This window comes from Coffea eugenioides, chromosome 1 (assembly GCF_003713205.1).
Source record: "Coffea eugenioides isolate CCC68of chromosome 1, Ceug_1.0, whole genome shotgun sequence".
Classification (NCBI taxonomy): domain Eukaryota; kingdom Viridiplantae; phylum Streptophyta; class Magnoliopsida; order Gentianales; family Rubiaceae; genus Coffea; species Coffea eugenioides.
This window is the reverse complement of record NC_040035.1, coordinates 41,298,136-41,326,046: the sequence shown is the minus strand read 5'-3', so window position 1 is coordinate 41,326,046 and position 27,911 is coordinate 41,298,136. Positions and strand designations below refer to the sequence as shown.

The window sequence follows — 27,911 nt, the reverse complement described above, 5'->3', positions numbered from 1 at the left end:
ATTTTTCTTCTTTTTTGTGTGAATGATACTAGTATGGTTTTTGTTTCCTAGACAAAGGGTTAATTACAGAAAAAGAAGAAGAAGAAGTGAGTCCATTATAAAGTAGAGATTATTGCCCACCTCCGAGTAACATACACTTTAGCACAAAAATCATTTCCAACAAAGTAATCCACTCTTTAATTTATGCCTTTGTGGCACAATATAAAAGCCCTAATATTACTAGGAGCAAGATCCAATATATAATTGGTAAACTATCAATTGAATATTCATTAGAATTTGCAAAAAGGGATATGTTTTTGTGTTTTGACACAGAAAAAGGAACAGAGATACATGTTTGCGTTGGATAGCGTGTATTTAAACATATAGCGTTTAAACACAAGAAAAGTTCAATGATATTTCAAAATATTATATACTTAGGCTGAGTACTTTATGCGACCATTATGATCACAGTAATAGATTTTATACTGTGGAAACCTCAATAAAATTGAGATTTTAAGTATTTTAGAGTATTGAGCTCAATATTAACTTTTTTTTTTTTTTTTGTTTAAAGTTTGAGATCAAGATACAATGGCTTTAAAATGTGAGTGACCAAATGTAATAATTTCAGTGTTATACGGTTTTTTTTTTTGGTTTTGGGACTATAGCACCAAGGCCCAAGCCATAAATTCAACACCGTGTTTGGATAGTAAAAATTTACATTTTATTTACACCTTATTGACACACACTGATTTGCTTGTATAATCAACACATTTTCCAATCATCTTTTTATCTCACATATATCATATCAAAAAAGTGCTACAGTATTTTTTTTACAAAATTATCTCAAATAATTTACAATCCATAGAGTGATAATTACCTAATCTACTGCAAATAAAATCGTCATTAAATAAGGCAAGTGAAGTTTTCACTTTCCTGCTAGCATGAACTTCACTTTAAAAATAATTTCGGCACTCCTCCTAGCATGCAATAGGATTTTGGTGTGTAATTGTCATTTGTATAAAACAATAATATGTCAATTCATGATTTGAATATCATCCAGGTGAATGAAGTTAAAAAATTCTACCATTGTAATCCAATTCAATATAACCGCATAATTTGGTTTGCTTCTCCTTTCAGACAATTTCACGAAAAGCTTACCGTTCAGATTAAATTTACCAACTGGATGATGCAAATGAAGCCATGAAAAGCTTACCGTTCAGATTAAATCTGCCAACTGGACGATGTAAATAAAGCCACGAAAAGTTTAAAGTTCAGATAAAATCTGCCAACTGGATGATGTAAATGTAAATGAAGCCACAAAAAGCTTAATTGGAACAATGTCATTCTAGGCCAAAAAAAAAAAAAGAAACTCATAAATAGGGAAATAGGAAAATGCCCTTCTGTCATATTTTGAAAAAAAATTAGAGTAGGAAAAGGAAAAGTTACAGAATAACCCATTGTATTTTGAAAAACTCCATCAGAGAGAAGGAAAAGAGAGAAGTCGTGACACTAGCAAAGTCATCAAAGGAGCGAAAATTTGCAGCAAAGCTAAAATTTAACGAAATTTTGATTCCCTGATTTACTTGAATTCGTCAGCAGATAATTTGTTTTCGACTAAGAAAAATCACCTCCAAAACCTTGAGGCCTACAAAGTACGAACAGGAACAACTCAAATTTCGACATCATAGCTTCAAACATGGTATGCCCTTCTATAATTCTCTAAAATTTTCAATATTTTGCGAAAGAGTTTAGTTCTAAATATATACTATTTATTCATCAACAATTTTGAGTCTTGCGGATGAGGATCTTATATTTTCTTGTCTAAAAATGTATAAATATACTAGAGGTTGAAGTGATCACTATTTAAGAGTGGCGATAAGATCAAAGTTTTATGACACATAAATCATATGTTTGGAAAGTCTTTTTTTTTTTTCAAAAAATTTTTACAATTCTTCATGAACACATATTTCAATTATCTTTATTCCTCATATACATCAAATTATTACAATACATTCATCTACGAAAACTCTAGGAAATAGCAATTCAAACGGATATTTTGAAAAAATCATTATTTAATGAAGCTTAGTTAGTTTGTTTTAACCTTAGCTAGAAAAAACCATTCATCTATTAAACAAACCTTAGCCATTTTTTTTTTTTTTTTTTTTTTAATCAGCCGGTAGACGGAATTTGATTTAAATTCTCACGCCCGTCTTCCCTCCCGGCATACAACTCTTTCGACCCAAATGTCCGAGCCCATTTTCTCGGGCCTACAAAATCCGGTTCAAGGCTCCAACCTGGTCGACCCGGACATAGCCTTGAACGATCAAATACTTCCCGACCCGCTGCTAGAAACCGGTTGGTTTATCGACCCCGACCAGAAGGTCGACGACGCAGCATCAGCAGAGGAAAAGCCTGCCCCGGCGGAAACCAGTACCAAACCTTCAGCCACTCCTATGGCCTCTGTTGCTATAGAAGTAACTCCACTGTCACAACGGCGGCCGAGAAGACCAGTAGAGGAGATGGCGGAGCGGCCTGACTGGTTGCCGGACGATTGGAAGATAGAAGTGAGAGTCCGAACCTCCGGCGCCACTGCTGGAACATCTGACAGAGTAATTCTCTCTCTCTCTCTCTCCAGACAATATCTTTCACTTTTGTTTAGAAGCTATTATTAAATTTGTTTTTTTTTGGTTGTGTTTGTGTTTTAGGTGAAATGTAGTAGCTTTGTATCGATAATTGTATTGTGGATATTGAGGATGGAAATTTTTGCCTCCATAACATTGCAGTTAATTGCAATGGTCACTGTTGAGTTAATTTTTGGACTTCTCTCTCTCTCTCTCTCTTTGAACTTTAGTAGTAGTGTGTTATTTTTGGTGTTTTAGTTGACACAAGAACCTGCGAGAAATAAGGTGTAATCAGGAATCTTAGGACTCATCTGTAAGCCTTCATAACTGCAAATTTTGTGCTAGGCGGGCTCGCATCAATGACCTTTTTTTTTTGGTGTGTGTGTTTTGGTTGGGGGGGGGGGGGGGACTTTTCTTGGAGTAGTTAAGAGATGTGATTTTGGTGTTTTTTGCTAGTTAGCCATTAAGTGCATACTTCTTTATCTATTACCAATTATTGCTGATAAATTTTGTTCTTTGTGACCATCTGTGGTCACTGTCAATGTAGTTTATTATTTTAAATTCACACAAATGTTAATGACATTGCATATAACACTGCAAATTTTACCTAATTTTCCATTGAATGAAGCCAATTATTTTTATATTAGAACTTGGAAGAGTTTTAGTGGAATGCACTTGTGTTTTGCAGCTGCAAAGGTTGACCGCAATTTCTTGATATGTTTGATGCATAGCAGCATAGGAGATTGAAAGATAGTCAAACTTATTTTTCCTGTGAACTAAGTTCTTGTTAATGTTAAATCTGGTAGCAAAGGATTTATCCATTTCCTTCCACCTGTGCCTTTGTTTTTTTTTTTTTTAGTATTTTTAAACTCATAATATGAAGTGAAGCTATGAAACTCTGTTGTATACATCTAGTTCAAAATGCATACATTTTTTTCTCAACATTATCACTTTGCAATTTGCTGATTTTTGTGCTAATTTTGGTGCCTTTTATTACTATGGTGCTCAACCATTCTCAAAATCATTACTTAATGGGATTTTGCAAGATATCTCTGTTTAAAAAGCAGAGTTGATGGCATACTTACTACTAACTTACAAGGATGATCACAGTTACTTTAATCCAAAGACTTTCTTTGTGGTATCTTATAGAACCTAGGATGCAATCTCTCTTTGATACTCCCTTTCTTCCTGTATTTGGGTATATGTATGTAAGAAGTAGTTAAGGCCAACCAAAATGCTTTACAAGTGATTATATCTTTTTAAATAGCTGAATATCAACTGAAATGTCATTTGTTCTACAATCCTGTCAAGAAATCTTTGAAATCTATTTGATAAGAATGTAAGACAAACCATAAATAAATATATCTAGCTCAGTGGAATACTTGTAACCTTGTCATTTGAAGTAAAATACCTCAAATCTATTTGTGGAGGAAATTTATTATTGAAGCCATAAGTCCTTTAAACTTTTTGACTTCGAGGGGTTAAAAAGCTGCCACACTAAACTTAATGTGACTTTGGTAAAGCTGTTCTAGAATACTTGTGGATATCATTAAGCCATAGATTTATCTATTTCCAGAAGCTGAAGAAATCTCCTGAGTATTTGGTTTATTTGAACTTCTTTTTTTAAGGTAGTTCCTTTGGTTGAAAGCTTCTTGTTCTCCCCCTTTTGCCTTCATGTTTTTTTGTTTCTTCCCTTGCAAGTTTCTATCTAGGAGGTTAAATTGCACAAAAAATTTGTCTTCAGGTTTAGTTGTTGTTGCAATCTCTGGTTAGATGTAAAATGTGCCTAAGAAAAAGTGAAAGAAGACTCATACTTGAGTTCTTTGCTGAGACAACTACAATGTTCTTACTTGTGATAGTTGAAATTATTGAGATCTTGTTATATACATTTTTTTTTTAAATTTCTTGATGAGTTATGGATTATCCACAACTCGTTATTAACATTTTAGAGTCCCTTGCAAAATATGGGGTAAGTATGAGAATACTGATCGCAATAAAGAGAAAAATCACTCCCATTATGAGGTTACTGGATACTTTTCATCAGGCTTGCAAGATTTTAGGACACATTGAATATGATAAGATTGAAATAAGCATAAAAGTTGAAGTTGCATTATGGTAAGCATTAACTGAATAAATATGGTAAGAAGATGAAAGATGACTGATTTCTTTGTGAAAATTTTCTCATTGACTGTTTTTCTTTTTACACTCGCTTGTATACGTATGTTTTTCATGGTTATTGATGTGCTGTGATGGATGACAAGCAAAAATCATGAAGTCATTGTATTCCGACCGATATCCAGTCCTAGATTCTCTTTTTATTGCAACATAAATGCCCATTTATCGCATATCTTTAATTCACTGCATTGTGCTTGGTCCAAGAGTTGCCATTCTGATCCTGTAGCTGTCAATCAAACTCATCGCTTTCTGGAACCCATCTCTAAGTTTCTGATAGATTTAGAGCTTCACAACTCTCCAACATGGCTGACCGCTTTTCACACAGCTACCATTTTGTAGCACCTCCCTTGAATGATAAGGCCTTGATTGACCTCAATGCTTCTCCCGAGGAGCAGATCGAGTTACCTAGGGAAAAATCTCATGATGATAAAGAAAGTAATCTTAAACTAAACCAAGGTGGGTCTCATGAATTTGTCGGTCATGAATCTGTTGGTGATAATGGCATGTATAATGAAACTTTGTACCATGCTGAGGGGCAAATGAAGATTGGTTCTATGTTGGAAACTGCACCTGCAACTCTGATGTTGCAACAGCTAACAAAGATGGGTCCTCAAGCTAGGAAGGGTTGCACTGCATTGGTGGTGAGACCAGACTGGCTGCCGCTGGACTGGGGGTTCACATGGAAAGTCCGTACTGCCGGTAAAACTGCTGGCAACACTGACAAAGTAATTTCTTCTGTTAGTTGACTTCTATATGTAGATACATGTTATCTTTAGGTTGTTCATTTCTAATTCTGGTGGGTGTCGTCAAGTGAAAGTAGGAGATCAGTTCCACCTCATTGGTAACTGTTTAGGAGGACTTATATGTAAGTTCTGCTCAAGACTCTTTCTGTTTTTAACTGTTTAGCGATGTGAAGACTGGCTCTGCATCTAGAAAATAAATGACCTTGATCAAAATTTATAAAAGTTTTGAAAGGATATGCTTGTGATTTTCCCTCCAAAATTGATTAGAAAGGCAGGGTTATGGTTTTGGAGGTTGTCTTCTATATGGAATACTTCCACTGTTTTTTCCTAAGATAATTCTGATAGGGTTGTTGATGTGAGCTTTACGGTTTCCTTCCTTTCCTTTATTCTTTCTTGTCTTAGTAGTGGCTATCGTGTTTTTCTAGTTTCCCATCATTGGTGTTGAGAGTTTCTCCTGTTTGGCTATCGGCTTTACCTGTTAAATTATTTGCACATTCATTTTGGTCAATAATTCACGGTTGACATGAGCATTTCATTGTGGCAGCATGCAACTTTTGAAGGCCAAGTGACTTGGGTGGTTAAACGGTGTGTATTAAAATACTTTGGACATATAAATTGCATTAACAGTCATGCAACGGAAGAGGTTTATGGCATTAGATCTGCTATTGGTTTTTTTTAACATGCGATTTAGTAGTTAAAATTTGTGGGAATATTTGCTCAAAATCTTTGAATATGCTCTTAATCTTTTATTTGTGAGAAGATATTTTTCATGCAACGATAGATCCCCATGTGGTGTTCCTAGAAGATAGTAATGGTTTCACACGAATGCCTGCTGGGTGGCCAATTGCATACTCTTCTCATTTGTTTCTCTGAACATTGGCATATATCTCTGTGAATCCAGGCTATTTTAAAATGTTAGCTAGATTCAGCTAGTTATAGGCTGTTGATTGTTGTAGTCAATCTTGGTCAACCGCATCTGCAAATAAAGTTGTTTGTGTGTCTGCTATATTGAGTGAAGTATGGGTATTCTTATTTTTAGCAGTTTGATTGAGCACTCATAGTTTTTCTGCACTAAGTTAAGTGGAGTTTTTACATATTCATAGTTTTTCTGCAATAACATCTCAGGAGTTTGCATTGTAGGGGATGTCAATTTTGTTGTTGACTTTGTCATTAGTTTGTTTTACTGCCTTTCCTGGCGCTCTGATGATTCTGTACAAATATGCAAATTGTATTATGCCTATTCAGCAAAGTGCCTGGAAGTTGATCTATGGCGCTTTAATAATACCAATTTGTGGTTTTTATTGTGCAGTATTTCTTTTCGCCATCAGGGCTAAAATTCCGATCAAAGGTCGAGGTCCTCGAATTCCTGGAGACAGGAAGCAGGCGCAAGAAAAAGTTGAAATCTGATGCTAATGCTACGGTCAGGCATAAATGTTTGGTTTGGTGACAATCTTCCTTCAGTCATATTGATAGTATACCACAGCCCTCAAAACACTAAATTATCTCATCATAATTTGGCATACATGTGTGTGCTTTTATGAAGAAAATGAAACTGTTTGATTTGTTTTGCAGCCTTCTGATGGCCCTTCCGATCAAAGGAAAAAGACATCCAAGCAGGCTTCTGGTAACCCTTCAGATCACCAGAAAAAGAAATCCAAATCAAACATTAGAGACTTTTCTGATATGAACTTTGACTTCCGAAACCCACCACGGTCTCTCACGTGGGTTCAGGCAAATGATTGCCCTGATGATTGGCTACCTACTTTCAGCAATGCAACTGTACCCAAATCTGAAAGGACTGAATGGGGAAATGTTTATTCGCGTGTCACACAGCTAGACAAAACCAACGGTGCTTCTTGACGTATGCAGTGGACTGAAGTTTACACATGATTGTTTCTTCTTTGTTTAATGTTTTAGAACAAGTGCAGAAAACTGGCAGTGATCAACTACAGACCTTTCATTTTTCTTTTCTGCATTGAATTCTGGGGATAATCTTTGATACATTATTCAAAATTTTACTGCCTACTTGAAAGGCTGTTTGTGATTCATTACCTGTCACATTTGTTGCTGGTTTTCTTGGGGTTCTGCTTGTGGAATATTGTAGGGAAATATCGAGCTTCTGCTTTATGTTGAAAATGTGTCCTAAATTGCATGCTTGGTGTAAATATCTGACCTGTGGCAGTGACTGTTGGTGGCCCTTCCATGAAAGTAGAGAATGGAGATTTAGGGTTCTCCACCTTTTGCTAGGCAGAAACCAGACCGTAGACTGCAGGTTCATGCAGATAATTTAATCAGTACAGAATTCTCTAGGATTTAGGAATGCGTTTTACCTTGTGTTTATCCATTGTTTTGTTTTATGCAGGTGAAATCGATGGAGGATGCTCATCCCTTTCAGATGTTTTCTGCAAGCATCGGCCAATTATTGAATTTGGCACAAGAAGAAAACATTTGAGCATCCACATTTCTTTACATTTTAAATCTCTTTCTTTCACTTCTTTCTTTATTTTAGTATTTTTTTTTTCAATTAAGCCCTATTGGGCGAAGCATTTGTTTGACATTTGCACGTGAGCAAATAATAAACTAGTAGCAAAAAATAAACTAAATATCCAATAATTTTAATGACAGGAAAAAAAAAAGCGAACAATGTGTAATTAGAGTGAGATAAGAATTTAATGTAGGTTCTTGAGCTATTGCATTTTAATAAGGTTGGTTTTTTTTTCTCTCTTTTTTCTTATTTTTTCCTTTGGGAGATTTCATGTTGTATGGGCAGAAAGTTGAAATAAGAGAGCTTGAAGGTAATGCAAGTGTCTAAACTTTTACTTTTGGTAATGCTTGAGTAATGTCGAAATTCAAGAGACAAATGTCAAAATTCAAGAATTGAGTACTCAAAATGTCAAAAGTCAAAACGAAGAATCAATACTCCCTAATGATAAAGTGATTGAGTAGCAAGTTGATTAGCTCTTTTTTTTTTTTTTTTTGCCTATAACAATAACCATCTAATTTACTCTTACTAGTATAAATACCCGTGCTATGCACAGTAGATTATATTTTTGAAAAAAAATTACAATCTATAGAGAAATTTTAAAAAAAAAGTAAAATATAATAATCACGGGCATATGAAAGTATATTTAAAAAATGAAACTTTGTAACAATAGTTCAATATATGATAAAAACATCTCCATTATTTATAAACTATCACTTTGATAAATGTTGGATCCTGAAAAAAAAAATAGAAGTCTATATCATAGATTGAGTGACATAAGGGTCCAATTAAATATAATTGAATATTTAATTTGATAAGTAAATGAAATACTTACAAATATTTTGCCTCTGATTTGATAATCTTCTACGAAGGTGTAAACATTTTTCACACCAATCACCTCTGAGTACGAACGCCAGTATTGGGGATTTAATTAATTTTGTTGATTTTTGTGGAGTTCGTACTATAAATGAGAATTCACGATTTTTGCATGAATTAATGTGTTGGTCAAACAATGCACCTCTATTTTCCTGACAATTAAAAGCATACATAATTCAAAATTATATTTTGTTTTAGACAGTTTGTAAATAATATTATATAAAAATATATACATATAAATAATGTATACCTTTGTTTTTAAATCTCTAAGATAAGAAGCATCACAACGAAATATGAATCGTGCATGCTTGTCTTGAAGAGTGAGGTATAGGTTACCACTGGAATTTCTAACTTCTATGTTAACATTGTATCTGTTAAGAAGAAATTATGATGTATCATGCAAAAAATTATATTAAAATTTAAAATATATGAAAATAATTACCTGACAATAATGTCGACTACATTATAACAATGGATACACACCATTTTTGCAAAATGAGATTGACATGATTGTCCACAATTTTTGCATAACTCATGGAACATATTATCCATATTGATACTTTGAATGTAAGCAAGTATCCGAAAATATTTAACCTAAAACCATCCAAAGAATGTATAGATTACAATTATTAATTCGAAACTACATATAGATACTTGTTCATCACTTAATTAATTGAGAGGAATTGTATCGTAAGTAGAACTGTATATTCGAATATCCATATTCTCTTAGCATTTGATATCAACGATGCTTGGGACATTGTAAATTTGCATGACCGCAACCACGTCACTAATTTCTGAGCACATTTATCATTCTCAAACCTGCAAATTTTTCAAATACATATTCGTAAGGGTATGAAATATTATTAATAATTTAATATTTTGGTATTTGTAAAATTTACCAACTGTATAGGTATTGAGCAAAATCTAAGTAGTAATTGACATACAATTTGCTTGCTCGAATAGTATAAAGTGACGGTCCTGCACAATGTGCTATATTATTGATAAACTATAAAATAAAATAAAATAAAGTGAAAATAAATTGAATTACCTTTATAATTTCTCACACAAATACCACAGGCTAGCAAAATATTGTTTTTTATAACAGTTTGATGCAAGTGTTCACCATCATTAGTTGCAAATTTATCACATAAAGTCAACCGAACTACTGTCAAACTTCATTTAGAGAATTTTGGTAAGTATCAATCAAAATTTGCAGAATATAAAATATTTTAAAGATATTGAATCTATTAACTAACCTTTTGTCAAGTAAAAGTATGTCACACTTAGTTTTGTTATTGATAGATGTTTGATAGTGTGAACCAACAGATACAACTAAACCAATTACATTTGCAAAAGATCAAAAAGTATAAGTAATACCAGTTCAAATATGCAACTTAAATAGAAGTATGGTTAATGAAGAATGAAATACCTATCAATTGTAAATCATTGTCCATGTGTTGTTCTGTATCTCATAGTTTGACCAGATTAAACTTGAAACGGGGTATGGTTCCACAATCATCTAAAATATTCACTATCTTCATATCGTTTCCAAATGATAATTGGTACTGATGTGATGCAAGCCGATATTTAAGATTTGCCGGAATTACATATATATTTTGAAACCAGTATACCTTGCCTTCATAGAGATGATCTGTGAAAATGTTTATTGTAGTGGGAAAGTGGGTGAGGAGTGTTAGTTGGAGTAAGGTGTGTAAGGAGTATTGGTGGGAGTTAACTTCTTGTTTGAGGGAAACGTGGGAGTGTTAGTTGGAGTTAACTTCTTGTTTGAGGGAAACGTGAGGGGTGTAACGTGCCCATGATATTTTTTTACGAAATAAATTAAATGTAAAATGCTAGAAAAATAGAGTTGAGAGTGAGAAGGTTTGTGAAGGTTTGTTGCTAAAAATTCCTTCTCAAATTTATATAGATATAGATTCTACGAAAGACTCTAAGGGTGCGTTTGGTATCCCATAGAATTGGGGTTTAGAATTGGAATTGGAACCCCAATTCTAATTCTTGTATTTGGACGCTGCATTTTCCATAGAATTAGCATTGAATTCTAATTCCAAGAGGTTCCAATTCCACAATCTCAATTCTTTGCCGGACCAAAAGAATTATAATTCCAATTCCATAGCTGAATTCCTAATCGGGTCGACACGCGGGTCTTGTACGAGTAAAAACTCAAAAATGGGTCAACTATAAAATGGATGGAAAAAACGCAAACCTCTCTCCTTCCCTTTCAATTATCGATCGCCATATCAGAAGCTCTGATGGAGCATTCTTCGTCGCCGCCGCCTCCTCCTCCAATTACGTTGATAGAGGCACTTTTGCTGCCGCCTCCACCCTTCCATGCCCCACTCCCTGCCTTTTGCACAACTCAAGTTGAAATTATGGGGTTCCAATTAGTTTCTATCAGTTTTTTCCTTCCCCTCTTTGTGTTGACTTGTGCCTCCACCTCCGCTGGCCTGGTGTTGCCCACATTTGTCGTCACCGTGCATTCTCTCATGCTTCCTCTCCTGGATCGCTAATTCCTCTCTCCCTACTATTCCAGATTTTCCAGATAGATTTAGAGCTTACGAAGGTAACATCAAAATTTAATTTTTGCCAATTAAACATTTTTTTAGGGGTTTTTTTTTTATAATTTGTGGTATTGATTCTATACGGTTATTATTATTATATTAAGCTTATAATTTACACTGTTATGTGAACAAAAGAACAAGTTGGTCTTTGGTTTCGAGTGTCTTGTTTGTTTGAGTCTTAGTTAATTAGTCAAAGTTTGGCTTGGAACCTTTTCGGAATAATGCCTGAATGTTTAGGATTTGAGGGTACTTATGTACAAGTTAGCTGCTAAAATTTGTCAGTTTACCTTGCAATTAAATAAATGTAGAAAGTAGAAGGTGATGCTGATGTTGTGGAAAAAATCTATTATAGTGAATTATATCTCATCCAATATATTTGTGTGTTTACGTCTTTCAATTTGATTATTGTTGCTCTAAACATTTCTTTCTTTCTCTTACATGTGGAGTTGCAGAAGAAATTTATATTGATGTTTGTACTTCTAAGAATCAAGATTGCTTCTTTGAACTGTAAAATGATCTGCTTACCGCATTTCTTTGGGTACTTGGGCATTTTTTTATTGATTATGAGGCTTTTGGAAAAACCACCTTTGGTTGGAAGTAAACTAATAATACTACTAGTACTATCATTTTATTCATCTCTTGATTTTCTATCTCTTGCTTTTAGCTTGATTCCCAATACTAACTAGTAGTACTCCTTAATTGCCTCTGCTTCTGGCGTTTAAACATCTCCTATCCTAGTAATTCCTCAGCCTATCATGTTTAATTACAGGTTAGTGCCATCTTCTCGCTATTGATGGGACCATTAGCTTACACCAATATATAACTAAGTCCGGACTCCACAGATGGACAAGAATTTAAAAGAATAGTTTCACTAGCCATGCTTGTCAAGATAGATTTCTGGAGAATGCTAACATAGATCTAAATGACTAACTTGTAATACATTTATGATGCAGTTTAGAGTTATGCCATGATCCTCACACATGCACAGACAGGGAGAGGGGAAGTTGGCAGCCCTGTAATTCCAATGGTGTGAATATTGAATGCTGACCATATTTGCCAAGACAGAAACTGTTGTCTTGGAGACGAGCTTGGCCGTAGGTTTGTACACCACATTGCGTTTCCCGTCTGCTTTTAAGTCCTTAGCAGAGGGAGAAGAAACAGCAGCCCCGCATAGATTAGCCTGGAATCAGAAGACATGTAACAGTAAGATATCTACGTCTTGGGGGGAAAATGCAGGAGAAATTTCTAATTTTGTGATGAAATTTAAAAAAATTCTACAAAAGGGGTGATTTTGATTGGGTATTCCGTAGGGGGGGTCTTCGCATTTTGCGAATGCGAGCTCAATAGAGCTCACCCTGATATTTTTTTTTTTTTTTGGGCTCTCATTAAATTTTTTCCAGAAAATAGTAAGAGCTAAATAAAATTTTTCAAATAGCTCGCATTTGATAAATTTGACCTCCAAAAATTGTATTTATCAAATAAATTTTTGGGCCCTCAATAAATTTTTTTTATCAAATTCTAATTTTCCTTTGTTATTAATGAATCGTATTTATTTGTTGACACCGACGAATTTTAGTTATAAGAATCTAATAGTTAATAGTCATTAATATCTGTTACAATTTCAACTGTAATTTTAGAAATTTCATAACGCAATGTTATTTAAAAAAATTATATAAGTTATTTTTATGAAGTGCATGTTATTTATTTTCTTTGTTTTGCTGTTCGACAATTCCGAAATCTTTGTTTTGATGTTCGGCAGCTATGTTTCGATATTGCGTTCTGCTTCTCCCCCACTCTTTTTCTTCTTCGAAATTTTTTTGCGGTATGTAGTGCGAGGATGCGCTCAATGAGAGCTCGCATTCGCGGAATGCGTGAGCTCGCATTTTCAGAATGCGAGCTCAATGAGCTCGCATTTCCAGAATGCGAAGACCCTCTTTTGTGGAAACAAACCCAAGAACCGCCCTCGTTGTAGAATTCTTTTTTTTTTCCATCATAAACTGAGAATTCACCCAAAATGCAGTGAATGGGAGGAGAATTACACTCGATTGCTCGAAATGTGATTGAAAGGACATTTGGTTTGTTCAAGAAGCGATGGGCCATTTTGAGAGATGCATCTTTTTTTGATATCAATACTCATGTCATGATAATTAATGAATGCGCCATCTTCATAATCTTATTCGAGTAGAAGAACCAAATGATCCTTACTTGGATGAGGTTGATGCTGAGATGTGAAGAGTACAACATGAGATTGATGATGAAGAAGAAGATGAAATGGAAAATGAAGATGAGGAAGATGGAATGGAAGATAATGGTCCAAATAATGATGGTGGCATAAGAATGTCCATTCTGCTTGTAAACATGTGATTGTTGACTTTTACATTTTTGCTGGACTGATCGTGACCTATACTTTCTTTAGGTGGATTGTGAGGTAATTTGCTTTTATCATTTGAATCTTGCTTTCAGGTCTCTGAGTTTGCAACTTAAAGGTGCAAAACATGTTGTATATGGCTTGATGTTTGTTTGGTGTCGATAGACAACTAGACCCTTAAATATATCAACAAGTTGTGAGAATATAAGATCTTCAGCATTCTTTGCAAAAGGTCGAAAACGCTCTCTTGCAGGAACTGGAGCAACTTCACTTGTGCAACCATGAACCATGTGATTAATATCAGATTATTTCACTGAATTTACATATGGGTTTATGCATGCATAATATCTGTTTATGCATGTGGATTTGTGTACGTTTGGCAACACACCTTTCTACTGATAATTTTCTCTTTAAAAATCAACGAATTGCACAAGATGAGATATTTATGGTTTGTTGGTAACAAGTGATGCAGGTTTTTGTTCAAAACTGTTCTTGAAGTTTTGGGTCAAACGTGTCTGCATGAAAAGGCATGTTAATGTGGTCTTGTTAAGAGATACTTTAGACTTCATACTTTCTTGTTTTCATTTTGTGAATAGTTACTTTCTTGTTCATCATTATGCAGAAGCTTTACTTACATACACAATGAACTTTATCTTGTTGTCTTACATACCCCAATTAGTTTTTTATCTAATATAATTTAATTAAGAATAAAGGAAACAAGAGTAATACTATATTTTTTTTCTAGAAAAGGAACTAATTGGTTTTTTTCTTTAAAGCTTTAATAACAATTGGTTAAATGCAAGAAAAATAAATTATTAAAGGCACTAATTGATTTTTTCCTTGAAACTTTAGTAACAATTAGCTAAATGTTTAAAAAATTATTCCATATGAAAAAGAAAAAAAGAAAATTTTTATGTAAGCAAATGTTAGATGGAAACAATTCTAATTCTTAATGAATTCTTCTCGCATCCAAATTAACAAAGAATTTGGAATTCCAAATGAATTCTGTATCAATTCTATGCATTTCCCAAACAAAAGAATTCCAACGTTTTGGAATTCCAATTCCTAGAATTCTAATTCTACAAAATTGGAATTGAAATTCTATAGAATTAGATGTGAGCTCACTGAAAATGCGAGCTCACTGAGCTCGCATTCTGAAAATGCGAGCTCACTGAGCTCGCATTCCCGGAATGCGCTCACATTGAGCTCGCATCCTCGCACTACATACCGCCAAGACCCATTTCGAAAAAAAAAGAAGACAAAAGTGAGTGGGAGAAGCAGAACGCAATATCGAAACATAGCTGCCGAACATCAAAACAAAGATTTCGGAATTGTCGAACAGCAAAACAAAGAAAATAAATAACATGCACTTCATAAAAATAACTTATATAATTTTTTTAAATAACATTGCGTTATGAAATTTCTAAAATTACAGTTGAAATTGTAACAGATATTAATGACTATTAACTATTAGATTCTTATAACTAAAATTCGTCGGTGTCAACAAATAAATACGATTCATTAATAACAAAGGAAAATTAGAATTTGATAAAAAAAATTTATTTGATAAAAAAGGAAAAAAAGTTAGTATTTTATTCATAAAATATAGTCAATACCTTACATGTTAACAATTTCATTCTATTTTTTCATTGATATATGAAATAGAAAGAACTATGCATGTGTACTTTTTCCACCATTTAAATTATTATAATAAAATAACGTATTTTCAACCGTACAATTACCAATTTTTTTTAATATAAAAGAAATATGATTTTTTTTAGAACACATATTTGATGACTTTAGGCACGTGCAAGTTTTAAAATAAAAAAATTTATTCCTCTGCTAATTACAGATTTTAAATAACATTTCTTTAACATTTCTCCGAATTATAAGATTTTAGTAGAGCTTTTAAAATAAGATTTTACTACCGACAGCATTTTAGTAAAGGCAAATTCTACAAAACAAACAACATTTTCTGAAAAAGATACATTTTGGTGGGAGCTCGTAAATTTCATTTTAAATTTTTTTTCTAGCAAGTTTGAATTTAATTTTCTGAAAGTCATACTTATAAATGCGAAATCTAACAAAAAAATTAAATACAATTTTTGGAGGTCAAATTTATCAAATGCGAGCTATTTGAAAAATTTTATTTAGCTCTTACTATTTTCTGGAAAAAATTTAATGAGAGCCCAAAAAAAAAAAAAAATATCAGGGTGAGCTCTATTGAGCTCGCATTCGTGAGCAGAGCTCGCATTCGCAAAATGCGAAGACCCCCCCTACGGAATACCCAATCAAAATCACCCCTTTTGTAGAATTTTTTTAAAATTCATCACAAAATTAGAAATTTCTCCTGCATTTTCCCCCCAAGACGTAGATATCTTACTGTTACATGTCTTCTGATTCCAGGCTAATCTATGCGGGGCTGCTGTTTCTTCTCCCTCTGCTAAGGACTTAAAAGTAGACGGGAAACGCAATGTGGTGTACAAACCTACGGCCAAGCTCGTCTCCAAGACAACAGTTTCTGTCTTGGCAAATATGGTCAGCATTCAATATTCACACCATTGGAATTACAGGGCTGCCAACTTCCCCTCTCCCTGTCTGTGCATGTGTGAGGATCATGGCATAACTCTAAACTGCATCATAAATGTATTACAAGTTAGTCATTTAGATCTATGTTAGCATTCTCCAGAAATCTATCTTGACAAGCATGGCTAGTGAAACTATTCTTTTAAATTCTTGTCCATCTGTGGAGTCCGGACTTAGTTATATATTGGTGTAAGCTAATGGTCCCATCAATAGCGAGAAGATGGCACTAACCTGTAATTAAACATGATAGGCTGAGGAATTACTAGGATAGGAGATGTTTAAACGCCAGAAGCAGAGGCAATTAAGGAGTACTACTAGTTAGTATTGGGAATCAAGCTAAAAGCAAGAGATAGAAAATCAAGAGATGAATAAAATGATAGTACTAGTAGTATTATTAGTTTACTTCCAACCAAAGGTGGTTTTTCCAAAAGCCTCATAATCAATAAAAAAATGCCCAAGTACCCAAAGAAATGCGGTAAGCAGATCATTTTACAGTTCAAAGAAGCAATCTTGATTCTTAGAAGTACAAACATCAATATAAATTTCTTCTGCAACTCCACATGTAAGAGAAAGAAAGAAATGTTTAGAGCAACAATAATCAAATTGAAAGACGTAAACACACAAATATATTGGATGAGATATAATTCACTATAATAGATTTTTTCCACAACATCAGCATCACCTTCTACTTTCTACATTTATTTAATTGCAAGGTAAACTGACAAATTTTAGCAGCTAACTTGTACATAAGTACCCTCAAATCCTAAACATTCAGGCATTATTCCGAAAAGGTTCCAAGCCAAACTTTGACTAATTAACTAAGACTCAAACAAACAAGACACTCGAAACCAAAGACCAACTTGTTCTTTTGTTCACATAACAGTGTAAATTATAAGCTTAATATAATAATAATAACCGTATAGAATCAATACCACAAATTATAAAAAAAAAACCCCTAAAAAAATGTTTAATTGGCAAAAATTAAATTTTGATGTTACCTTCGTAAGCTCTAAATCTATCTGGAAAATCTGGAATAGTAGGGAGAGAGGAATTAGCGATCCAGGAGAGGAAGCATGAGAGAATGCACGGTGACGACAAATGTGGGCAACACCAGGCCAGCGGAGGTGGAGGCACAAGTCAACACAAAAAGGGGAAGGAAAAAACTGATAGAAACTAATTGGAACCCCATAATTTCAACTTGAGTTGTGCAAAAGGCAGGGAGTGGGGCATGGAAGGGTGGAGGCGGCAGCAAAAGTGCCTCTATCAACGTAATTGGAGGAGGAGGCGGCGGCGACGAAGAATGCTCCATCAGAGCTTCTGATATGGCGATCGATAATTGACTAGGAGGCATAAAACGCGCGTTGCGCGTTGGGATAAATATAAAACATGCCCTCTTAAATATATGGAGTCATAGAACAAAAATATTTGTCGGTTAATAATTTTATGTACGCAGTTAAACATAAATATACATGAATAAATAAAAGGTACAATCGCTTCACGAAAATAGTATGAATATTTATTTAGATTTAGATAAAGGTACTGCTGAGATTTAAAGCTAATATTTTTTTAGCTTGAAATTGAATTCTTGTCTTATCTTTACTCTATTGCTCGTTTAGCATGAGAATAAAGTTCAGCATTTTTCATGACATGTAGAAGCATAGAACATGATGATTTGCATATATCGTACGTCATAAGTCGTACGTTATAAGAGAAAAAAAGTACCGTTGAAAAAAGGGGAAGTGGAGGATTGCTAAAGAAGCTGTTAATGAGAGGGAGAAACGGCATTTGCAAGGAAACAGTTTCATAAGCTGAACTAATGCTAAAACTGAAGTGCGGAATCCAGTAACAGTGAAAATCGGTTTAATATTTTTTTGGTTAGAATACTACAGTGTGATTTTTGCCTTGCATATCTGTGTGTGAGAGATGATGGGTGTCTCTTTGTTACTTCTATTATATATAAATTCAAAAGAATACATTTCAATTGAATTAGAATTAAATTTTTTTATTACACCAAGAATACAGCAATTTTGGGAGGAGGAATAATCTAGATCATCTATGTTCAACACATAGAACTTACAAGGATAAAGCATTCATCGAAAGGAATATTCAAATCTTAAGTTGGTCATTGGAGAGAGAGAGAGAGTATGCTCTCTATAAGAGGTTTTAAGATTTTTGCAGAACTCAGAGCCAACGGCCTGCTTGTGCAGGTGACTTGGCAGGCAGAAACTTGGTCTTGAATTCAATAGAATGTTATAATCAACCTGCTTGTGCAGGTGACTTGGCAGGCAGAAACTTGGTCTTGAATTCAATAGAATGTTATAATCAACGTCATAACATAATCCAAAATATCATCTTCGGACGTAATTCCAGAATTGTAGGCGGTAGCAGATTACAAATTTGGAAATGTACATGAAAGCAAAATATGAATATGCCAAAATCAACTTCAATTCAATTTCTGCATGGCACAATTTGGCAATTTCATGGAACCCAACTTCCCGATAACATTCAACAATTCGCTCAATAGCCGACAATGATATATGGAAAAAATGTGTATTCATGTACAGCTTAAAAAAAGTAAGTGGAAACAATATATGAACCAAAAATAGATTGTGAAAAAATAGAATCTACACTCGTACAAACTACATATTTTGGTAATTATGAACTAAGCATTATTATTGGATTCCATTATGACATGACTATGAAAACTACCATCCATAAACCATTCCCAATTTGAAGAAAAGTCAGCTCATTTAAGCACCTTGTTCAAATCCACAAGAAAATTTTAGCGCCATCAACCTGCAAATTACATACAAACAATCTCAAATTTGAATGGAATCAACCATAATTAAAGCAAACTAAGGACTACATGTCATCATGCACCAAACTTAACAAAAAAATAATAACTACTATCACCTTTTCGGGCAAAAACATTATGCATTATTATCATTTTCATATCCAAAAATCTACCGTTACCAAACATACACCTCATTATAATATAATTCCTTTCCCCTTTAACCAACCCCTATAGCATTATGTAACTCACTGTTTACATTATCATCAAGTAAATAAAAAATAGCTCATTAATTGAAGTCAGCTCACTTGAGGAACAAACACTTGCATTACACAACTCTATCCCTCTTAAACTTGGCATCAGACCCCATCAATTTGCATAAACCATTATTCTAAGCAATTATTTCATGGTACCAGATATAGGCCATCAATGTACACAACTAACAAACGAAAAACTTGCATTTTTCATGTAAAAATGTGAATGTGGCATTTTTCTCAAGGGCTGAATTTTATCATACTCAACCTCACCATTTACTAGAACACTTATTATTCTTGCCTAAAATGTAATAGAAACACCTTTGGCGGTAGGGTAGGCAGATTATATAGTGTATTGCTGGCACAATAAAGTTCTGGTAACTTAACAACATTGTAAACCTGCTAATAAGTATTCATTAGCCAAAATGAGTCTCACTTTGAAAAATATTCCAGAATATTTTTTTTTTTACATGCATGTACCTTGGCTCTGCATTTTCTAGAAACTATTGCAATGGCAAAATGATAAGAAATGTCTTGCAAAGCTCATCTCATCTGATTCAAATAGGAAAAAGCAACAAATTCATTAAGATTAAATCTAATCTTTGGAAAATAAAAATTTTTCATAATGAAAAATGATGGAGAAGAAACCTCATTGGAAATGAAACTAAGTAAGGTCAGGTCTTCAACGATGGATGGAAGTGTACAGTTCATGTATGCTCAAGATCAGGAAGAATTAACGCCAAAGTTCCAGTATCAGGTATTTAAGGTGATATTTCAGCACAATGAATCCAAAAGAGATTGGTGATATCTTAAGGTGAAGTAAATTTCTAATCTTCGTAAGTAATATGGATTGGATTTTAACAACCTTGTGGATTATTCAACACTTCTACCAAAATATGGTTTAACGTAAATCTACCAAACTTGTTAGCATGGATTACACTTATGGACCACAAAACACAAGCCAGCTAGACAATAACATTACCTCCTTCACTATTCACAAACTCAACAAGGGCTTCTGCAGGTCGTGCACCTTCATACCTGAGAATAAAAATAGATTCATGAGGAATACAATTGTATGAACTCAAGGCATGTAAGTTATATTTACATAGAGTCAACACCAGGATAGATATCATTTCAACAGAGCAAGTAAGGAAAAACAAAGACCTTTTGAAAACTCCAGCATTTCACATAAACTAACTTTTTGGGCTCCAAAGAACCTTTTGGAAACCATTGGATATAGGGTAACCACAAACACTATATCTTATGCTCATTGCAGTTCACCTACAACAAATATAATTTGATAATAAGTTCAAAAATTAAACTTATTTTGCTATAATTCATAGCTAAATCGTTGATTAATCTTTTAAGTATTGACATTAAATCAGATGCAAAATAGAAGATTCACAATAGCTAAGACAGTTAAACTGATGTTGATGCCAACAAGCAACCAGATAGCAATGGACCTCAGGTTCCACTTTCTCAAGATTTCAGTGATGGAAATCAAATAGAACATATCCAGTTTGCAAGGATAAAAAGAAAAATGTAAGCACTTTTTCAACACGAAATAACCGTATAGTTTGTCTGAGAGAGTTTTGCCGTAGCATCTTGCTCTATATTAATGTAACTTCCAAGGATGGCAACTCCTAAGGTGATCAGAAAAAGCACAAAGATAGATGATTCAAACAATGACAAAACCCTTAATAATGTACAACTCCAAAATTCATTAAAACAAGCCCACCACGATAGCATGGCAAAAACCATGAATTTTGTATCATATATGAGTTCTCTACAGCAATGCAATAGTAACATTCCCAGAAGTTTCAAGCTTTAGATTGTACCAACTTTAGCTAAACTACTTAATAACCCATGGCAAATGTCCTAATTGATATAGCAACACTACGAACCTAGAGTAAAAATGAGACTTTTCCTACCATATCTGAAAGGGTCAATGGATCATAAAAGAGCTGAAAGGCTAACCTTTCCAATCAAAACAGATTTAACTTTCGTGAAACTTGCACCAACCTTCTCGTACTCTGGAGCAAGCTTCTTACAGTGCCCACACCTACAAATTCATCATGGGGAAAAGAAAAAGAAAAAGAAAAAACTTCTTTACATCTTCCCTTACAAGAATAGCTCAAAATCACTTCAAATCAGCAAACATAATGATGTCAAAAATCAATTTCGCATTCCAACATAGTAGTTTTCCATGCTAGTCCACCTATCTCCTAAATAGCATACACGGCAATAGACGAAAAACTGGCAGTGCACACGAATCCATACACAAATATACAATAGAGCAAAAGCACAACAAAGATCCGAATTCGACTATTACAACCAAAAGAAAAGAAAAGTCACGGATCTAAAAGCAATTAAACACATAGGACTCCAATTCATCAAAACCATCAAAAAACTTACATCCAATTCACCATGACCAAAAAAAACCTCTAAAAAATAACAAATGAATGAAATCACGGGCAATCATCTTGACCCACCTCTTTCTCAAAATTCTCTTCATAGGGTTGTTCGTCCCAGATGGTGTTGCACCCTGTTGTTGAAGCTGTTGAAGAAAAATCCCCTGAAAAATAAAAAGAATACAATCAGCCAAGATACAAAAAAAAAACCACTAAATGACCATCTCTTAAGCCATAGAATTTCAAGATGTTTTGGAAAACCAAAGCAAAACATCACAAAAAAGCAAAGGCATCTTCGCATGTAGACTGGGAAACAGGAAAATAATCGAAAAGCCAAAAACACCGAAATACTGCCCAATATTGATATTCAGGCTGCAAAAAAAATGAGGAGCAAAAAATTTAAAAATAAAATTGAAGGGCGAGAGAATGGTGATTGAGGGAGGAAGAGTAGTAAAAAATGCTGATGACTGCGAGGATCTTGTGGTGGGATCGAAAGTCCTCCCAAAGGCTGGAAGAGGATCCAACGACGATGAACTTGAAGCGCAGGGAGGTGGAAAGGAAATCACAGGGAGGTGGGAGAAGGGGGACTCGTGATGTTGGGGGTAGCAGGAGCTCTTAGAGGAGAGGGAGACGGTGTGGTGGAGAAAGTCAGAGGAGAAAATAAAGAGGTCAAGATCGAGTGAGAGAGAGAGAGAGAGAGAGAGAGAGGAAGAAGAATGATCAGAGAGAAAGGTTGAGGAGAGAGACGGGGAGAAGAAAGGGAAGGGAAGAGAGGCGGCGTTTTGGTCTGACCTAGGGTTAGAGTTCGAAGAGTCATGCGCGAGGAACACATTAGCAAACAACACAAAACGACGTCGTCACGAACCACGCACAGCGCACGTGAGAGGACGACGAAAACCATCCAGGTCATCAACACTCTTCGGCTCTTATTCTACTTATGTTGAAAGGGAAGGAGAGAGGTTTGCGTTTTTTCCATCCGTTTTATAGTTGACCCATTTTTGAGTTTTTACTCGTACAAGACCCGCGTGTCGACCCGATTAGGAATTCAGCTGTGGAATTGAAATTAGAATTCTTTTGGTCCGACAAAGAATTGAGATTGTGGAATTGGAATCTCTTGGAATTAGAATTCAATGCTAATTCTATGGAAAATGCAGCGTCCAAACACAAGAATTAGAATTGGGGTTCCAATTCCAATTCTAAACCCCAATTCTATGGGATACCAAACGCACCCTAAGGGGTTTCAATGAAAATTGGGAAGTAAATCATCAGATTAAATAAATTAAATAAATGCACTATTCCACTCTTTGAATTTTTTTTAAAAATAAGAAGCACTATTTTTTTTTTTTGTGATGCACTGGATGGATGGGATTGAACCCCCGATTTAGTATTCAAAACCCCTTTGGATTTTCAAAAAATAAGAAACGCTATGTTTTTTGTGTGATGCATTAGGCGGTGGGTTGAACCCCAAGCCTAGTATTCAAAAGTCAAAATGACAGGAGAAAGAGGTGTACTGAAATTAAACCCTCGATCTAGTATTCAAAAGTTTTTAAATCTTTAAAAAATAAAAAAGAACAATATTTCTTGTGTGATGTGCACGGAAGATGAGATTGTAACCGAGAAACAACCCGATCGATCGAGCATTCAAATGTCAAAATCACGGGAGATGGGGGTGCAAGTAAAAAGCCTCCAAGGCCTTCCACTCACCAAAAAAAAAAAAAAAAATGAACGTCAAAACGACGAATCAAGACAAGCAAGTGGATTAGCTTTCGGCCATGCTGAAATCACCAACAACACTTCTACAGAAAAGAATCATAAACATTTACTAATACTTTTGCTTTGACTTAACTTTGACTAATGTCTCTAAACCGATGAATGAATAAAATAATTGTCCGCTGAATTGTACACCACAACTAGGAAAAAGCATTGCCACGTAGCATTGCCTCCCGGCTGCAAATGGCTGCCAAAACGCTGAGTCAATATGCATTTTAATTAAACCACTTTTCCAACGTTAAAGCAACCAAAAGCACATTGACACTAGAAAAAAAAAGAAAAAGAAAAAGGAAAAGTAGAGATTTCCTGCAAGAAAAAGGAGAATCAGAATCCTAGAAAACTTGTTCATCTTCTGATCAACAGATTCTGTTCCTTCTCTCCAAGACTTCTAAATTGGTATCTTTTCCTATTAGCATATAAATTATGTTTTCTATGGTTTTTTAAATGTACGTGGGGTTCAGACGATATGGGGGACCAACAGGAAAATGAGATTACTAGTTCTTCTTCGACAAAGAAGAATATGGAGATTTCAATGGCTGAAGCATCATCTATGTTTCCCGGGTTTCGGTTTTCTCCTACAGATGAAGAGTTAATATGTTTTTACCTGAAGAAGAAGGTTGAAGGGCTAGATAACTCTGTTGATGTCATTCCCGAAGTTGATATTTGTAGATTCGAGCCCTGGGACTTACCAGGTTCTTGTTTTTCAGTTACAATCGTATGATAGCTAGTTGATTTATTTGTTTCTCTTCCACTTTGTCCTATTGTTTCCCATTATTTGGAGAAGAAGAATGAAGGGGTAAATGGTTTGCAATGCTGTAAAGAATTAAGCATATAAATGTTTCTATTAGCAAGCATCATTAGAACATAAGTTGGGATGATTTTGTAATTTGTGTGTAGGTAGATTTCATTTACATAATTTGCGCCTTTCCTCTCTAAATTTCAATTGTTTAGAGAGATGACATAAATTATGAATGCTTATAATATTTGGACTTGTAACCTTACAAATGTTTTCTCTTCCTTTATATTTCCTTTTTTTGTTTTGTGGGGGGGGGGGGGGGGGGGGTTAGTGGGAATTATTTAGCTAGATAGGTCCCTCGTTTTTGTTGGACCATTGGTCTAGTTACTCTGTTATTGTGGTAAAAATTCGGTTCTGAAAGCGCTTTTTTGAAGGGAGGGGGCTTTAGAAATTGTGAAATTCCTTATGAAGGACATGAGACAGCAGAGGAGAGTCAATTGGAAAAAATGCATTGGCATGTTTGTAAGATATTGGAGCTGGATGTGATATGGCCATTATTTGGCCTGAATACTCTTGAAGACGAATGCTGTTGATTAAATCCTTGCAGGGGAAGGGAAAGGAAAAGGAAGGAGTAAGTATAAACCAAAGGAACGAGTTCCTTACTTGGAAAAGCATTCTAAATCTTTTTTTTGAGAATTTGGATACTTAGGTATGGGTACGGTTTCTTCATTTGATGAGTTTAATTCCTTGCTATGAAGGTCAGATATGGCTGATGCGTGAAGTTTGTTGAAATCTTGGAAGTCCTGTTTAGCATAACCTGTTCAAAAATTGCTCATTTCAGGCTTTCCTATGCCCAAATTACCTTTTTTTGCTCCCCTATTTTTAGTTTAGTAAAGAGAAGTTCATGGAACCAAAGAGTCAAAAAACACAAGCCTTTTCTTCTTGATATGGAAAATTGAGGTTACTAGGGTTGAAATGAAAGTATGAGCTGGACTTCGAAGATTAAGGCTCCTAGGAGTTGAAAAGAAAGTATCAGCTGGACTTTCAGTAGCTGCTTTCAGGAATAACTTTAGTGTCTAGTACGGGTGATTTCTAAGGCAGGAAGGTAGCTGTAGCACCACATAATTTGAATTAGTTTCAAGTCTTATAAGTACCTTAATATGAATCAGCTGGAGGCATTATCAGTTGTAGAAAACTTCCAAATTGCTAAATAAGCCAAAATCAGAGCAACTTCAAGAAAACTATGTCAGAACATTCTGATTTGTCACCTGTGCAAAGTGAAGGATTAAGTGGATATTGATGATCCATTGGCGTAAGTCTAAGCTGTTTAGAGTGAATGGAGAAACAGAGATGAAACAAAGAGCATAACAAGGTGAACTTATTGTCAAATGGAAACACAATGTCCATAAAAATCTGAGGCCACCTGACATTTGGTTAGTACTTCATCTCAAATGAATTTATTAACTGCTAACGGGTAATTGATGTGACTAATTGCTCTATGCAGTAGTTCTTTCAAAGTCCTTTTATTTTTATTAGCATGGTTTTTATAGTTGATTGCTTCTCATGCTTGCCTCTGTAGGTAAATCTGTCATTCAATCAGATAAAGAGTGGTTCTTTTTTTCTCCTCGTGGAAGAAAATACCCGAATGGCTCCCAAAGTAAGAGGGCAACTGATCTTGGATACTGGAAAGCCACTGGAAAAGAACGTAATATAAAGTCAGGTTCGACTATAATTGGCACAAAGAGAACTTTGGTGTTTCACACTGGTAGGGCACCAAAAGGACAAAGGACCGAATGGATAATGCACGAATATTGCATGAGTGGAAAGTCACAGGTTAAATGGTGCTTTTGATGTAGCATTTTTTCCTGATTGCCTTAAGTACCTTTTATAGGATGAAGCACCTTAAATACTCTATGGGTTTCTTCTTTCTTGGTGCAGGATTTCATGGTTGTGTGCCGCCTTAGAAAGAACACTGAGTTCCATTTAGATGACTCACCACGAAGGAAACCTCAAGAAGGCAGACATCCATCAGCTGCAAACAACAATGCTGCTGCTTCATCCGGAATTGAGCAAACTGATGCTTCTGAAGGAGCCCTGTTAGGCGACTGCTGGTCAAAGGAATGTAGTAGCAGCAACAATTCGCATTCAACTGAGCAGATTGAATCTGGATTTGAATGTGATGATAAAGTACCCAACGAATTGTCTCCTTACGCGTCTTCCAGCCACCAGAAGGTATGCTGTTGCGTGTCTTTTTTGCCGAGGGATGCATCTAATGATTTATACCACAATAAATGGGTTGTTTGTTCTGTGTTACATAATATACCCTACTCTCGGGTTCCTATAATATCATTGTTTAACTGGTCGAAATTTCAGTTGGTGTCATGTGCTGATAAAGCAGTAGAAAAAAGAGCTATTCCATTAGCAGTATGTTTATTTTTATTTTAATTGGTGCCCAGATGCTTATTCAGTCTTCAATACCCTTATTAGCTATCTGTGTCTTTGAGATCCAGGATTGTGACAGCATTGAAGAGGATTATTTTGCTGACATTATGAAAGATGATATCATCCAGCTAGATGATTCTGCAATCTACGCGAGTCCACAACACCTGCAAACGGTTGCACCAGAACCTGAGTCGCAGAATAAGTCTAAGCAGCCAGCCGAAGATACCCCATCCTGCAGCCTTCCTTTCCAGGGCACAGCAAATCGAAGGCTCAGATTGGGAAGGCAAAAACTTGAATACAATGAAGCTCATCCACTTAACAGGTACAGAGTCGACAAAGCTAACCTCCCTCCCAAGCTCGTCAGTCACCCAGATTTGCAGCAGCCGCCAAAATTGTTGGTTAGATTATTCTCTAACGTGGGGTCTGAGCGTTTATCCATATTCTTCATCGCTCTCATAATCCTGGCTGCGCTCTTCATGTATGTGCAAGTTGGATAGTTCCTGAAAAGCAATTGCAGCACTTTCTTTGTACAAAGGAGCTCCTGTAAAATAGTCTGTATAGAAACTGGGATGCATGTACGTACATGTCCTTCCACTTTATGGAGGCAATAGATAGATCAAGAAGCTTGCATTACCATTAGAATAGATTCCTACTAGCGTATATTCTCAGCTGTCTATATAGACAAATGTACAGGGCTGTACAGAATTGTAGTAGATGTAAAACAACAGATAGCTCCTTTGAAAAAATATATCTTTCTTTATTAATCCCGTATTTTCCATGTGACAATGACAATTTTAGGATTGCCTCACTTTCGGATATCAAATGTGACTGTGTGGTGCACATTTCGCATGCAACTTATGATTGCTAGTAATATCTCATGCGCTTTGTACGTGATGATTGTATTAATTCAAAGTAGAGCACTTTTAAGATATTAAAATTCTTTGTGAAATTTCGATTATTAGTTTTAGAAAGAATAATTCTTATACATTTCAGTTCATTTAATCAATTATTGTAAAAACATTTTAAAATTTTGAAATCTTAGATGGGAATATTTTTTGAACTTTTTTTTGACTTCTTTTCCAGATAAATCCTGTCTCA

General features: G+C 34.9%; 2 protein-coding genes across 2 annotated transcripts; both read left to right on the top strand.

Annotated features, from left to right (window-relative positions):
• The first annotated feature begins 2,222 nt into the window (after positions 1-2,222).
• Positions 2,223-7,590, top strand: LOC113779333 (methyl-CpG-binding domain-containing protein 6-like). Its single transcript, XM_027324928.1, has 4 exons — positions 2,223-2,588; positions 5,321-5,500; positions 6,828-6,938; positions 7,091-7,590. Exons 1-4 carry the CDS (start codon positions 2,223-2,225, stop codon positions 7,376-7,378), a joined length of 945 nt encoding a protein of 314 aa, XP_027180729.1. The 3' UTR covers positions 7,379-7,590.
• A 16,334-nt stretch (positions 7,591-23,924) lies between these two features.
• On the top strand, positions 23,925-27,544 carry LOC113781102 (NAC domain-containing protein 60-like). Its single transcript, XM_027326953.1, has 4 exons — positions 23,925-24,327; positions 25,951-26,204; positions 26,310-26,603; positions 26,882-27,544. Exons 1-4 carry the CDS (start codon positions 24,102-24,104, stop codon positions 27,308-27,310), a joined length of 1,203 nt encoding a protein of 400 aa, XP_027182754.1. The 5' UTR covers positions 23,925-24,101; the 3' UTR covers positions 27,311-27,544.
• The last annotated feature ends 367 nt before the right edge of the window (positions 27,545-27,911 follow it).

Excerpts from the sequence above, each read along its gene's own strand:
- LOC113779333 (XM_027324928.1), top strand. The coding sequence starts at position 2,223 with ATGTCCGAGCCCATTTTCTCGGGCCTACAAAATCCGGTTCAAGGCTCC. Across the intron at positions 2,589-5,320 it reads CTGCTGGAACATCTGACAGA|ATTGGTTCTATGTTGGAAAC; the intron begins GTAATTCTCTCT and ends GGGCAAATGAAG. Across the intron at positions 6,939-7,090 it reads AATCTGATGCTAATGCTACG|CCTTCTGATGGCCCTTCCGA; the intron begins GTCAGGCATAAA and ends TTTGTTTTGCAG.
- LOC113781102 (XM_027326953.1), top strand. The coding sequence starts at position 24,102 with ATGGGGGACCAACAGGAAAATGAGATTACTAGTTCTTCTTCGACAAAG. Across the intron at positions 24,328-25,950 it reads CGAGCCCTGGGACTTACCAG|GTAAATCTGTCATTCAATCA; the intron begins GTTCTTGTTTTT and ends TTGCCTCTGTAG. Across the intron at positions 26,604-26,881 it reads CGTCTTCCAGCCACCAGAAG|GATTGTGACAGCATTGAAGA; the intron begins GTATGCTGTTGC and ends TTTGAGATCCAG.